Below are 16435 nucleotides of genomic sequence, written 5' to 3'. Positions count from 1 at the left end.
CTTCTAATTCTACCCTTTGTACGAAAAGTCTCCAGATGTTAGGCTTACAATATTTTTTTTCAGATCAACTCTCTGGCTACACCCAAAATAATGAAATACATCCACTATTTATAAAATCAATAATCAAGTAGTAGAGTTTAATTTAAACTCAAACAAGACTCATTTAACTCAACAAGAATTTTTTCATATGCAAGACTCTAAAATCGGCTGTAAATTGGAGACCAAATTCTGCAAGGATTCTGCTCTCAACTTTAATTAAAAGTTTCCATACAATAACTACATTTTATTATTTACAATAGAAGTCCTATAACTTTCGACTTTTGAGGCAATTATCCAACACCTACAAAATAATTGAAAGCAAAGAAATGCAACCCACATTTAACAAACCTAAAGACGTGATCAATAACTTTGAAAAGATCAAATGACAGGAAAGTAAAATAAAACTGAAAGTAAACTAATTAATAAACAAAATACTAATAAACATCATATCAAATAAAATACATAACTAATATATAAGAATTTGGACTACCTCCCTCAACAATATTGATCCCCTAATATAAAGTCTCAAATCTTAATATTTAATATGTGTATCTAAATCATTGCCATGTGTGTACTGTAGTAACTCATCGTAATAATAATAAATCGATATATGCGCCCCCAGGGCACATCTCCAAGTGTTAAAAGGAGAGGGTGGAGAAATTCAGCTTTACTTGAGGCTACCGCGTCAAGGATTCGAATCCTGAAATATGGATTTGGTTCTTGGGTAAGTGTAAGTGTACAAGCAGCCTTCCACCCTATACCTTTTGAGGCATAACTTGCGATTTACCTCCCTCACGATACTTCAGAGTAGGGGCGGTGGGGGACTCTTAAGGTTGGGGTTCAACCTTTTTTTTTTTTTTAAATCGATATATGCAAAATCTAAAAAAAAAATAATTTTCAACCAAAATTAATTGTAAGAACACGTGATGCAATTCTCTTGATCAATCAGACAAGAAAAAGACAACACCACCAAAATGTAGAAACCTCTATAGCCGTGTATTTTGTATATGATGTTTTGTCTCATGCTGAGTTGGTCTGAAATGGCCAAGTATTTTTATCCAATTAAATACCATGTACACAAAAATACACCACGTAGGCAATTATAATGCAACAAGGAGGTAGCCCAAAACAGCCACGACCTCCGTATTTTCTAGCCACATCTTATTAGGCGCCACCGTGCCACTCTTGAAGCTTCTGGTCCCACGTTCTAATGGAATTAGATAACAAATTGTCGCATTCCACTTATCAATTTTTATATGGCCCAACAATTAGAGATGGGAAATGGAAATGATTCGACATGATCGAGTTGTGATGAGAATCAAATTAGATTTGAGTATTATTTTCATACGAAAGCGTCTATGGTCAAAAGATTAGATAAGATCATTTTGCTTAATAAACATTTTCATTACCAAACAAAAAGATGTCGAGAGCGTTTCTTTTCCATTCCCGTCATGCAACTATAAATAGAACTATTCTTGATTTAACTTGATCGAGTCATGATAAAAAAATTAAACTAAATCGAGTATCAATAAAACTATTCATGATTTGATTTGATCGAGTTTTGATGAGAATCAAATCAAATTGAGTATCAATAGAAATTTTACAGATAGAACCATTCCTGATTCAGTTTGATCGAGTCCTAGTAAAAATAAAAAAATGGGTACCAATAATATTGATCATGATTTGATTCGATCGAGTTTTGATGAGAATCAAATAAAATTGAATATCGATAGAAATTATACAAATAGAATTGAACAGCTATTTCTATGTAGATAGAAGTGAATTAGACCCAAATTGACATGTTTTAATTAAGTCAAATGTGATTCCATTTTATGGTGAAAACAGTATATAGTGTAAATCAGTATGTAAATTTCTCTTTTCACTTTTTATATAGTCATGTAAGTTAACTCAATTGAGAGGATATAAAAAGTCATCTTAACCAGTTATTCATTTTTAGTAATCTTTTATTACGTAAATCACAACTTTCTTAATAGATGATAAATACTCCTATACAATTGATCTTCAAGCCAAATAACCAACTAATCTTAGCGTTTACTTATTCTTATAAAATCAAATTCAAAATTTAATAATATAGTTAGAAGTTTTAATACTCTTAACCAGTCAAGTTGATCATTTTAATCCTATTTGATTAGATTAGAGAGGTTAAGTAGGGCGAGTCACTCGTAAGTTCGACTCGTCCTCGTCCCCACAAACAAGATGATCTGGCTTGACTTGGGATATTTGTGGGCGTGAGCCGAACTGAATCATTTGTGTATGCTCTAGTTAATCACACAAGTCAACTCGTGAACAATTCGTAAAAATCAGGTGAGCTATGACTGATGGGCCGAGCCAAGCCGAATTAAAAGTAGTCAAGTAAAATGACTTAGTTCGTACATTTAAACATCGATGCATTCGATATTTTCTAAAATGGAGAAACAATGAGAAAAGCTTTCCTAATTCCAACTGCCCATTCCTATCTATATTTAACATGGACCAAATTACAACCAAATACAGAACCTCTAAGAACTAACCTATAATTTAATTGAAACGTACACCAAAATTGCATTATAGAAGTTATATTGAACACGTGCATTATACAAGCAAATTCTGGAAAGAACACTTGGATGGACCTATAATAATAAACAAATTGCCAGCATAATGATTTAGACAGAGACGTACAAAGATGAGCATTACCTCAAATTATTATAATATTATACACGATGCATAGTTTTAGACTTTGGATTCCCTTCTATCCATAAAAAAAATAAAATAAATAAATAAATAAATTTATTAGCTGAAAAAGCGACCCCAAGGCACATTCCAACTGACAAAGATAAGGACGTTTCAAGACTGGCAGATCAGAGGTCGTGAGTTCAATTCTTAGAAGGCTCTTGGAAGGCAGATATTCTCCTGGAAGGCAGGAGCTCTACTGGAAGGCAAGGTGCATAGATAAGAAAACGACTTGCTTGACACTTTGGCAGATCAGTTGGGCGGGCTCTTGAGCACTGGTCAATTTGGGGCACAACCTGCGATTTAACCTGTCTGTAGCTTGAGGGGCCAAGGTGTAGACTCCAGGATTTAGTCACTGTAAGGTGGATACCTGAATATGTCTGCAATTTTTTTGTATTTAATTTTCAAGTAAATATTATTATTATTATTATTATTATATCTTCTATGCTTATTATTAACTTTTTATATAAAATAATGTTATTTGCAGTCGTTCTATCGCAGTCGTCCTATCGCAGTCGTCTTCCGTAACATACATATATCGGTTAGTAATTTAATGAATAACGTTTAAAAAAAAAAAAAAAACTACCACATTATGCATCCAATTAATAATCGCCACATCTATGTTACATAAAACGATTATGATAGTGAACAACTACAAATAACATTACTTTTTTTTTTTTTTTTTACATAATGCCATTGGACCCAACTTATTGATTGGGTGCAGGTTGATCGCTGGCATTTTAATGTTGCATTAAATTCTCAACAATTGAAAATTTTCTAGAGTTTTAATAAAACAATGCACGTGAAAAATGTTTCCCTTAAAATTTTTGGACAACAATCAAGATTGAAAAATGAATTCCAAGTTTTAGAAAATTGAAGATGTGAGAGCTACAAGATAATTTGAAATTGTTTCAAAACATTTTTAGTAGTTGAAGATTGATCGTAACTATATTAAGCCTTGTTTGGGTTCTATTTTTATTTTAATATATTTTTCAATAAAATAATATTATACGTAAACTCAAAATTTTTCCTTTTTTTAACCATTTCTTCCAAATATTACTCTTTCAAATTACTTTTTTTTTTCCCAACATTAGTTTGGATTGGTGGCACTATTGATCCTCAATTTTATAATTTTGATAAAAATCCTAAATTCAAGAAATTTGATTCACACCCAAATATTTCTTTTCTTAAAAGTATAAAGTTAATCACAATATTTGGCAAAAAATATTAGACCGTGGTTGATTTGCCGTTTTTGGTCCATTTTCCGTTTTCAAAAACGCGTTTTGGTCCGTTGTTTTCAAAAACGCATTTTCGAAAACGAGTTAAAATTTATAACTGAAAACGCAAAATGACTTTTTATCGTTTTCAACGTTTTCAGTTATAAATGTTGAAAATACTCAATATGCGAAAAACGGACCATTTTTCGGAGTAAAAAATTTGTTTTGAAAATGAAAAATGAAAATGCAAATCAAATACTGTGGACAGTTGGGGCCCGCTTTAAATTTTCAGTTGGGGCCCGCCTAAGATTTCCCCAAACCATTCGGTTTACTTTTCAAAGGTGGGCCACAACCATTGACAATTGCTATTTAATGGTTAAATTTCAACCTCAGGGTACCGTGGACACGTGGTGAAATTCTACGAATGATTCGTGGCAGCCTCTAATTGACGTCAGAAAAAAGTCGCCTTACTTAACCGTCAAGACAAGCGAGTGTATGTGTTCTGTAATTTTGAGAGTAACAAGGCTAATTTTGATTATAAATTACCTATTATTGCATTTGAGCCATTGTTTAGCTAATCAGTTTATGTGAAACAAATTTTTTTTTTTATTTTTTATAAAGAAGAATATATTAATTGTGTTAGTATTAGAAAGAAATTTTGTTTATTCTACAACCATTTACTTTTTCTCAATAATTTGATATTCAATTTTTAATATATTGATACTAATGATCTATTTTCGCTTATTTCATTTGAAAATTCTTCACGTGCATCACGCTTGAAAACATACATAAAACATGATATGTAACACAAAATGGGAAACGAATATGATGATAATGGAAGTAGAAAAAGAAATCGGAGACCGAACACCAAAGGAGGATGAGGTGAATAAAAAATAGTATCATCAGCACATGTGAAATAATTTTTTTTAATCACTCGTGTTCTTTTGTTCACAATGAGAAGTTTTATCTTATCCACTTTGAAGATAACCTTACTTAGTGGCCACAAAAACAATTGCTTTATTATTTGGCTAGATTATATTTAAATTTATTTATTTACTTTTTAACCATATATTCTTCAGAAAATCACAATTCAAACTATTATTTTAATTAAATAATGGCTATGAAAGGTTTATCTACTAAATAATTAGTCAATGGAACTTGCAATATAAAATTCTTTATTTAATAGCAATATGTGTCATTTGCATTAATGTGTGATTATCACATTTTTTTTCCCTATAAATTAAAGATGAAGTTAGGGGGAATATTTGATTGCTCCATCTAGCTAATATTATTATTACTGTACCGATATTTTTATTTTGTATTTCAATTTTTATATCAAAATAGAATATAAGGAAGATTTGATGATGAGAATAATGATAATAACACGCATAGCATTTTAATTTTAATAAGAATTGGACCAAATTTAATTCTATGCTCATGACATTAGAATCAAAACAAACAAGATTGATGAGTTATGGCTCGATTGTTTTTATGCTAACTAATAAATGAAAAGAGTGATGTTATATGTATATTTTTGGTGACACGAAATCTGACATTGTTGTGATAAACTTTTTGTTCAATTACATCCAAATTGAGAGTAATCCAAATATAACAAAAACTCTTGGGAAAATTGCAGCATCGGTTCCTAATCTTTTCGTTTTTTGTAAATTTTACCCTAACCTTCATTTGTGGCAGTCCCTAACATTTCATAAATATGCACATGCAATCCATCTGGACGGTGACCGTTCAAAACACCGTTAGTTGATCAGGAAAATTTCTTGAACTATCTACTATTGCAATGATTTTTATTGGATTTTGATACCTTTTGGACGATTTTATTGAATATTGATTCCTTAATTTTCTTGGTCAATTAACGTTGTTTTGAACGGTTTCCGTCCAAATAGACCTCAAATGTATATTTATAAAAGGTTAGGGACCTTCCTTGGTACAAAATAAAGGTGATGATAAAATCTGCAAAAAATGAAAAAGTTAGGAACCGCTGATGTAAATTTTCCTAAACTCTTTGTACAATTTCATGCTTTATGCTAATCACATCAAAATTGCTTATTTGAATGTACATTGTTCCTGCTAACTCAGCTCTTGTTTGATTCCCTTTAAAATAAAATAATATATTTCTTATATCTATTTTAAATCACATATTCAAATAATAAAATATTTTGCACCTAAATTCAAATAATTTTTTTCACGTTTTAATTACACGTTCTCCATAAAATAACATTCAAAACATCGTTTTTCCACAATAATAACCATCAAACAGGGCTCACTTAAATTAACTTGATTGATAAATTATTACAAATAAATAAATTTCCTCGAACCAAATTGAAATTCAATCATGTAACTAGAATAAACAAATAGATAAGATCAAATTTAACAATTAGATTTAACCATACATTTTATCAATTTTTATCAAAATTTACTAAAAGTCTTATTTTAATCCTCAAATTAAAATTATATTTTTATTAAAATCACATTTTTAGTAAATATTAATAAAAGTTATGAAATATGTGATTAAGAATTTATGAACATCAAGTCCTTGTTTAAGCACCATTTTTATAGCAAAATGCATTTTTCAACGGTAATTTAATATCATTTTAACATATATTTTTCAATAAAATAATATAACATGCAAATTTAAAATTTTTTCCTTATTTTTTAACCACACATTCTCCATCATAACACTATTTCAAAAAAATAACGCTATTTACAGTCACTCACTGTTGCAACTATGACCATTAAAAATTTGATATATGAGGTAAGAAAAAACTATCATATTAATATATGAAATCAAAAATTGTAATATAGCATATCACGTAGAGCGACAATCATTGTGAACGATTATGAATAGTATTACTCATTTTAAAATGTATTTTTTTTTAGATAAATGGATCTCAAACAACCTCATTTATAAATTTTATTATTGATTTAAACTTAATTTCCACCGAACAAGTAAATTATTAATTACACAACACCAACGCCTTCCCGCACGCTTCTCAACGTTACGCTTCTGTTGAGTTTTCTTTCTCATTACAAAAAAATATAAATGCGAAAAGCCATAAAACTCACCTCAAAAACACACATTTCAATTGTTTCAACCTTCCCCAAATTCCCATAATCTCTGTCCCTCTCTTTCTTTATAAAAATTCATATTTAACGACACAAATACATGTAAAGAATTAATTTCGATTACTGTCTGTACTGTCAATTTTTCTTTTTTGTGTATAAATAGTGATTACTCATCTGATTTTCGAGGTTAAGGTGTGAATTGTTAAATGATGGAGTCTCCGGAGAGGGGGAGGTCAGCGGTGGCGATGGAGTTCCCGGCAAGCGATGGCGCTATGTCGTGCTCGCCACCGACTATGCCGTCGTGGCTCCGACGGAGGCTCTCTGAGTCCAAGACGCCGCCGCCGTCTACTGTTGAAGAAATCGAAGCCAGGCTTCGGGACGCTGATCTTCGCCGTCAGGTAGTTTAAGCCTTTGATCAGAAGTTGTTAATCTTAACGTTCATGAAATAATTAACAACTACTACTGTAATACTGACTCTTTTTCATCGTTTCATTTCGTCATAATTATGAAAATACTGCATGAACAGAGTTTTTAGAGTTTTTTATTTTAATAATCATCAAAGGAATTAAATATTATTTTGTCTCACACTATTATGGTAGCCATTTTTTGTGAATTCGTAATATTTATTTATTTATTTTTTTTTTTTTTTGAGAGTACAACTATAATTGTTTATAAAGATTATCAGGGGAAAAAAATTTCTTTATGTTTCTTGATTTTGCAGCTTTTTCCATTTCTCTCAATTCTTTTTCAACGTTTTGATTTTCTATTTATCTCTCTCACCCACGAAGAAAACTAATTGAGTTTCTATTCAGGGTTGGGTTTCTTCATCCTTGAGTTAGGTAAGCGTTGGGTAGTCGAATTAATTTTCCACTTTGCCGTACTCTTTGACTTGAATCAGGCTACTTTCTTTAATTTTATCCTTTTTAATGTTTGAAATTTGGATGCAGTTAATTTACACGTCTTTTCCCTATTTTATTTTTTCTTTTATTTCCTTTTTTTTTTAATTTACCAAAATTTATTTAATTTCAGTTTTCTCATCGAGGTGAAAGTTCTTTTACTTCGGTTTAATAATATGTTATACCATTTTTATTTTTATTTTTTGGTTGGGGGTGGGAGTATTTTATGTTGTCTACCTATTTATATAGTTTTCATCACCTGACATACTTTAACATGGCCTATTTTATTTAAATTTAACAAAATTACAGAAATTTTATGAGAATTTGTCCAGCAAGGCTAGGCCAAAGCCTAGAAGCCCCTCGCGATGTTCGTCTCATGAAGACGATCTTGGACAACGCCTTGACGCTAAGCTCCAAGCTGCTGAAGAGAAAAGGTAAACTTTTGTTCTCTTAATTTCAATTTAAGAGAATTGATATAGCTGAAAGCGGCTAACGCAGTGGATATCATGCATGTGAACTAGCTGGGACTTGAGATTTCATATTGCTCGCGAACTGATCTATCTCATCGTTTATTAGTTGATATCTTATAGCTTAATTGTCATTGTTTGATGACTTTCTTTGTCAAGTATGTTTCATGAGATGTAAAAATTTTCAGTATAATGTATTTTGTTTGTCTGAATAAATCTGTTATGCTACTGCCCGTGGTCTCAGGAGAAGAAAACCCTGCTTTGTAAAATGAAGAATTCTGTTTTTGAGCGTGTTAAAAGTATGGCACGTTAACATCTGTCTTTGTCTCTGTCTTTCTCTTAATTTGGAGTTATTTTCTCTGTTTTATTTGGTTAATAAATGTGATATAGTAACACCATGGTCTAGTAAGCCCCGGTTTGGCCCCCATTAAATGTCATCAAATTAAATTAAATTTTTTTCTCTCCTATCTTCAGCTACACAATCTTCAATAAAATAATAATACACATAAATCGAAAACTTTTCATTCTTTTACGATCATCCATTTTTCATAAAAACACTATTCCCCCCATTATAATAAAAAATAATGGGGGCTAAATGTGGTCTAGTCACTCCAGTTAGCTCTAACCTCTGAAGATCGTCTCCTCATCAATAAAAGTACTCCCTTTTATGAGGATATGGATGAAAATTTAATTAACTGGTACTCTATGTTTTCATCATTTTCCTCAATGTGACATGTCTGTGCCTAGGGTAATAAGCACCTTGATAAACTGCCCTTCCCCTACAGATGGCTTAGATATTTACTAGCTGTAGGAACTTTGAATATGAACGATTATGTGGTCACAATTAGCTCTAACCCTAGAGGATCTCATCAACAAAAGTATTCCCTTTTATGACGATATGGATGAAAATTTAATTAACTAGTACTTTGCACTTTCATCATCTCCCTTAATGTGACATGTCTGTCCCTAGGATAATATGCACCTTGATATACTGCTCTGCCCTGGGAAGGTGGTTTATATATTTACTGGCTGTAGGAACTTTGAATATGAACGATAGTGTGGCCTTATTTATTCAGTTCTTTGAATTGGCAGGTTGAGCATATTGACAAATGCGCAGATGCGCCTTGCTAAGCTTGATGAATTGCGGCAAGCTGCTAAAATAGAGGCAGAAATGCGCCTCAGAAAGAAACGAGCTGAGTTAAGTACAAAGGTTGAAATGCGGGTTCAACAGGCAGAGGCCAATAGAATGCTTATCCTTAAGGCTTATAAGCAAAGGAGGGCCACATTAAAGGAGAGAACATCTCAATCATTGCTTCGAAGGATGGCCAAGGAGAGCAAGTATAAGGAACGAGTGTGCACTGCAATATGTCAAAAGCGTGCAGCTGCTGAGAAGAAGCGACTGGCATTGCTGGAAGCAGAGAAGAGGAGGGTACGTGCCAGGGTCTTGGAGGTGCGGAAGGTAGCAAGGTCCATTTCTCACCAACGAGAAATTGAGAGGAAGGAAATGAAGAACAAGCTAGAAGACAGACTACAAAGGGTATTCTCATAGTTCCATGTTGGTTAAGATTTACTTGGTGGCCTTGTCTTTATTTGTCATTTTTACAATTGGATTTTATTGTGAAATAGGCAAGGAGACAGAGAGCAGAATATTTAAAGCAGAGAGGAAAGCCTCAGAATTTTGTTTGTTATGAGTGGAATATTACGCAAGAGCAGGAGGCTGACATCCTTTCCAGAAAATTAGCAAGGTACATGCAGGATATTTAGTTTGATACAGGATATTTAGTTTGATATCAATTATTATGAATGGGATTCCTGGAGTGTAGTGAAAACTAAAAGCATGTTTATAAATAATAATTTGAATTATGTATAGATAAAAATGAGTTGTGGATAAATGGGTAGTACTTGTGGGTTCCTCAAAATGTATGGATTAGAAGTGAATTGACTTTACATAAACAGTTTATAAACATGAGCCAAATATAGGCCAAATGTCTTCAAAATTTGTTAAAACTCGTGAAGTTGTTCTGTATATCGTCATGCATGATGAACCTTTTTTTTATTTATTTTTTTAATCTCATTCCTTGGATAACATTGAATTCTGCAGGTGCTGGAGGAAGTTCGTGATGGCTAGAAAAACTACAGCACATCTTACCAGAGCTTATAGTCAGCTGAATATTAATGAGGGATCGGTGAAGGGAATGCCATTTGAGCAGTTTGCACTTCTTATCCAGTCAACTGCTACTCTTCGTACAACCAAAGCTTTACTTGACCGAGTAGAAAAACGCTTTAATTTGACGCGAATGGCTGGATCTGCCCCTAATACTTCTAGTTTTGATGATATCAATCACCTTCTCAAGCGAGTAGCCTCCCCAAAAAGGAGGGTAACTCCTAGGAAAAATGTCTCAAGTAGAGAGGATAAAAAGACAACAGCCATTAGGCAAGCAGCCAAAACTCCTGTTAAATTATCAAGGTACCAAGTGAGAGTTGTNTGGAAGGTTAAAGATGCCAGGTCGTTAGAGGATGATCTGGTCAAGGCTGCTTGTCGGCTAGAACTCTCTATGATTCAGACCTGCAAGATGACTCCTGATGGAGATAGTGGTTCTCTCGCCCATGATATGAAGGCTATACAGAAACAGGTTACCTCCCAGCCACTTTTTCTTTGTCTAGATGATGATCAAAACAAAATAATCCAGCTGAAATAATAAAAAATTATTTGTTTTGAGTTAAGATGATTGTTTTGGTGCATTACTATTTTTCCAGGTTGAATATCTCCGGTTACCATTAAACTTTTCCAAATATTTTCCATTGCCGTTGAACTTTAAAATATCATCAAGTTGCACCATTGAATTTAAAAAGTTCTTTGAGTTGCCACCGGACATACCAAAATATTCTCTAATCTGCCACTCGCCATTTGAAAAGTTAAATGGACTAGATGATGGTGGAAGGAAGGACAAATGGAATAACATTTTGGTACATCAAGTTAACTTTTAAAATAACAAGTGTCGGAGTTGCGAATAGAATATATTTTAGTTAGTTAAATGGAAACTCAGAGTACTTTTTTAAAGTCCAATGGCAATTGGGAACATTTGGGGATGTTCATTGGTAACTGAGAGAACTTTTAAAGTTCAATGACAATTGTGAAACATTTGTGATTCTTTAGTGGGCATTGGGATATTTAACCCTAATTTTTTCATTTAAGACATTTCGTAAGAAGAAATGTATTAATCTATGAGTAATAATGCAGGTCAATGAAGATCAGAAGCTTTTAAGGGAGAAAGTGACACACCTCAGTGGAGATGCTGGTATCAAACGTATGGAAAATGCACTTTCTGACACACGAATGAAATTCTTTGAGGCAAGGGAGAATGGAATACCAATCAGCCCACTATCTACGCTGATTTTATCCCCGAATTCTGCTTCCCCGGCTGCCCTTGGTAGCTCTGATAAAACAGATGATTTGACTGAAAATACTCCGAAGCGAAGTCCTGTAGTGCGGTCTTTATTTAGGGATGAAGTTAATCCCAAGGAAGTTAGTTCCCCATCTTCTAGCAGTAGCCCAGCCGAATATTCTAGTGAGAAGTTGGAATTGGAGAATGTCAGGATCGTGAATGAATGTGTCCATGGAGAGAACCTCGCATTTATTGATACTTCTAATTCTGCTGATGATGGCCAAGAAAACATCATGGTCAGTTCACGGTTTTCGTAGTATCAATATGCAATTTTTTTCTTAGTGCTTTGTGAGGCTTTACTCAACCAAGATATATATCGGTCCCCATTTCACAAGAAGGCTGAGTATTTACTGATTTTTGATTGTTCAATTAATGTGCAGGCAAAGGTTAGAGAGACTCTAAAGAAGGCTTATTGGGATGGTGTCATGGATTCCGTGAAAAAGGACAAGTCTAACTACAGCCGTGTTGTTGAGTTGACAAGGGAGGTGAGCGATGAAATTTCTGCAATGGCTCCTAAGAGTTGGAGACAAGAAATTATTGAAGCTATTGATCTGAACATTCTCACTGAGGTGACCATTTACTGTAATTGTACTTCTTTTTCTTCTTTTCCTACCTGGCTACCGCTATGTCCATACTCATCTGCTGTTCATTGCTCTTGAATTTTTCCCTCTTAGGTGTTGAATTCGGGCAAAGCGGACATTGATTACCTGGGGAAGATTCTGGAATTTGCATTGGTCACTTTGCAGAAGCTCTCTGCTCCTGCTTGTGAGGATGAATTGAAGGAGAAACACCAGAAATTTTTGAAAGAGCTGGCTGAGATATGTTGGGCCAGTGATGGGTCAGAGAATTCACATGTCATTGCATTCATTAAGGGCTTGAGTTTTGTTCTAGAACAGATGCAGGTATTTTACCTGCTTTCTTTACTTGGTTTTTCATTCCATTGAATGTAGAAAGATCACTCTGAAACTGCTTGGTTCTGCTGCTTTATAGGGTCGTATTGCAATTTAGTGCAGGTCATATAGTGCCAGTGCTAATCTCTCATGAATGAGTTGCCTTGTTCATTTTATATTTGTCTCTCTTGTGGACATGCTTATGAACCTCAATTTAGTATGGCACTTTTATGCTTAATATGGAGACGATAAAAGAGCTGATTTGTCTATGAAAGCTTCATGAAGAATTCCTGTTTGAGTAGATTTACTGAAGGTGTGGTTCCAGCTAACACTGAGGACCAATTATTGGTTGCCAAACGGGGAGGAAATGATCTATGTAGAGATTTAATATGAGATTGTAGTTATAATAAAGATGTCAATGCTATCTATTTTTACCAGTCTTTGCCGCATTCTATGTATTCCTTCACAATCAAAGTTTGACCCTTTGTGACAGGAACTCAAACAAGAAATAAGTGTGGCCCGTATAAGAATTTTGGAGCCTTTCTTGAAGGGGCCTGGGGCTTTAGAGTTTCTTGGAAAAGCTTTCACTAAGCATTATGGTCATCCTTCTAATGCCTTCACCTCTCTACCCTTAACGGAAAATTGGCTTTCATCTATGAATGGTAGTAAAGATGAGGAATGGAATGAACATAAAATTTCTCGCACCTTGTTGACAAGCAGACGAGAGTATTCATCTCGGAGTTTCCTTCCATCCACCACTCTTCGAACTGGTGGAAGTTTATTAGTTAAAATGAGCAGCACTAATACAGCTGACACGTCTTCTTCACCCTCCTATGCTACAAGTTTGACAGGTTGATTTCTGGCTTGGGATTTCATCCCTCCTAAATCTTGTTTGTAACTGTAACGATGTTGAATTTGGTTGTATTATCCTGTTACTAAAAACACAGCATCTTGTTTACAGAGAACGCCGACCACACTTCAGAATGCAACGGAGAGGAGATTGATATATTGGTGAGGTTGGGCTTGTTAAAGTTGGTAAGTAAGGTACATGGTTTGGAAGAGGGTGAGCTCCCTGAAACTATGAAGCTTAACTTCTCCAGGTTAAGAGCTGTTCAGTCTCGAGTTCAGAAGATAATTGTGATTGTGACAAGGTAAATATATCCCCCTCCCCCTTCCCCTTCATCCAGTAGTGCGATGCACGTCCCCATATCACCCAAATCCGTAGGGGATTAAGCACTAATCTCAATCCCAATAGTATTAATGAGCAGAGAAAAAACAGAAACATGCCTACAATTGTGCAGCTGTGTAGTGGTTCTAAAACGGAGATCTCAACCAAGAAAAACACTCCCCACCCCTTGTCCCTGTGCACGCGAACCCCAAAGTTTACTGTATATAGCATAGGATACTTGGGCCACCCAATACAATGATCTGAATGCACAATATTATTAGGCCTTTACACTGTCCAACATTGTCATCTCCGTTGTCCTTGAGCTAATGCAACTACTCCGATTGCAGCATTCTAGTCTTGCGACAGGCTCTAGTGAGTAAGCGAATGGTAACCAGCCAAGCAGGCATGGAAAGCCTTCTTTCTAGCAGCGTCAAAAACCTTTCTGCACGTCTCGACTCTGACAAGGATGCCAGCATCCCAGATATCATTGCAGTACTTTGTGAAGCTGTGGTGAAGTCAATTGGCGGCATGAAGCTCGAGTCAATGGAGGAAATCATGGCGAGAATGTTGGCCAAAAATCTGGAGCAAGAGGATGCTGTTTTTAACATGGTTTCTCGTGCAATATATTTGGCTACCAGAGGGGTCGTACTTGGGGGAACCGGTAAACATGGAAGAGAACTGGCGGAAGCAGCATTGCAGAAAGTGGGGGCGGCTTTGCTCCTTGATGAAGTGGTGGCTGCAGCCTCAGTATTGGTGGCAGTGGCCAAGGTTTCTGTTAGTGTTCATGGCCCTTGGTATGCAAATTTGATAACAAAGGAGTAATTTGTTCATTATATGGTTCTCTTGTACATATTAAGTTTCATTAGTTTGTCATGTGTAGATTAAACTTAAGGTGGTGCTGGGTTGAAGGGTGGTGGTTAAATGAAATTTGAACAGTGTAGAATCTAGATATTCAGTAAACATATAAAGCTGTAAATATGGTGAATAAATAAGAGAGCATAAATTCGTGATTATTATTTATAAACTAATAGATAATTATTTTTCACTATAGTTTATTCTTATTATACGTGAAATTGAAATAATTGTTCTTTAATATATTTATTAATTTAAGTTGTTTTCTTTGTTTATAGTTAAACGCTAGAATTTTGCATTTGAAAATTTTAGATTAGTGATTGGAGTTATTTTCTGTACGAATAATGTTATATTGGTGAAAGGCTGAAGCCCCTTGTATAGAACTCTGCGGAGCCGGAGAACTCATGCGAAGTGCCCCATGTGGTGATAAAAAAATTGGCAAAAAATTCACCTACCGACCTTTGCTGTGAGAGTTCTGAAGCACTTCTGTCTTCTGTGAAAAAAATTGTGTACATCTAACTCGGTTGGCGAAAATATTCGAGACTTGGAGGTATCAATTCTACTTATTCTGATGTTAATGGGGGCGGAAAAGTGAGAACCGGGCTGTTTATGTTCTAATTATAAATTTATTTTTAAAAAAAATTACTTAATTAAAATCAGCAATTCGTAAAATGGGAAGTGTGAGTGAAAGAAAAATCACACTTTAAGTCTCAAGAAACTTTCTTCTGGAGTCAAATGGATATTGTAGGGGTGTTAATGGGTTGAGCTATTGGTTTTGGCCCAGCGTGAGTGTACTCGTTTCTCTGTTCATTCCAAAACTATCATGAGTCACTAAGTCAGCTCTTCCGAAAAAATTCAGCTTTGCTCGCCCGCCATTTAGGTCGAAATTTACATTATTTTGTGAATAATGCTATTGACAATCGCTCACTGTGATAGTCGCCCTACGTGGCATACACATGACAGGTGATTATTTGATGCATTAATAAATAAAAAAATATCACATTAATACATCAAATAATCATCTGCCATGTGTATGCCACGTAGGGCAACTACCAAAGTGAGCGACTGCAAATAGCATTACTCTTATGTTTTGGAACATAATGAAGTCGCAAGTTTATAAACGACGATGAAGTAGAAATAAATGTGCTTGATAAAAGAGTTTTGAAAATTCGAAAATGTAACTCTCATCTCTTATTTGGATGTGGCACTGATCACATGATATGTAAGCGAATTCAAAAAAGCTCAATTTTGTGTGGCTTTTTGTTCAATTTCTCATGGAGTCAGATTCTCATTACTAGGGAATATAATTCTTAATTGTTGGCCACGCTCTTAAAAATCCAAAATACGGACGAAATTCTAAAAGCCGTCCTTGAGCGGTACACAAACTAATATTTTGTTAAATTGAAAGTAGGATCATCTTTGAAGCAATTATGCCTTGTTTGATCCCCATTATTTTCTAAATGATTTTCTCTTTTTTTCAACCGCACATTGTTCAACAAAATAATATTACACTTAAACTCAATATTTTTTAATATTTTTTAATCACACATTCCTCTATCAATCTACTATTTTAAAATGCATTTTTTTACCCAAAAAAGAGGCTCAAACAGGTGCTAAATATGAGTACAAAGGGCATCAATTCATTT

The 16435-nt window shown here is 34.2% G+C and overlaps 1 protein-coding gene across 1 annotated transcript; it reads left to right on the top strand.

Moving 5' to 3' along the window:
• The first annotated feature begins 7032 nt into the window (after positions 1-7032).
• On the top strand, positions 7033-14770 carry LOC111387460. The gene is made up of 11 exons (XM_023012020.1): positions 7033-7468; positions 8276-8400; positions 9526-9970; positions 10060-10178; positions 10535-11066; positions 11675-12115; positions 12260-12448; positions 12554-12781; positions 13263-13620; positions 13731-13920; positions 14285-14770. Exons 1-11 carry the CDS (start codon positions 7280-7282, stop codon positions 14757-14759), a joined length of 3291 nt encoding a protein of 1096 aa, XP_022867788.1. The 5' UTR covers positions 7033-7279; the 3' UTR covers positions 14760-14770.
• Positions 14771-16435: the final 1665 nt, after the last annotated feature.

This window comes from Olea europaea, chromosome 3, assembly GCF_002742605.1.
Source record: "Olea europaea var. sylvestris chromosome 3, O_europaea_v1, whole genome shotgun sequence".
Taxonomy (NCBI): Eukaryota; Viridiplantae; Streptophyta; class Magnoliopsida; order Lamiales; family Oleaceae; genus Olea; species Olea europaea.
The sequence above is the reverse complement of the archived record's forward strand: the minus strand, read 5'-3'. Positions and strand labels throughout refer to the sequence as shown.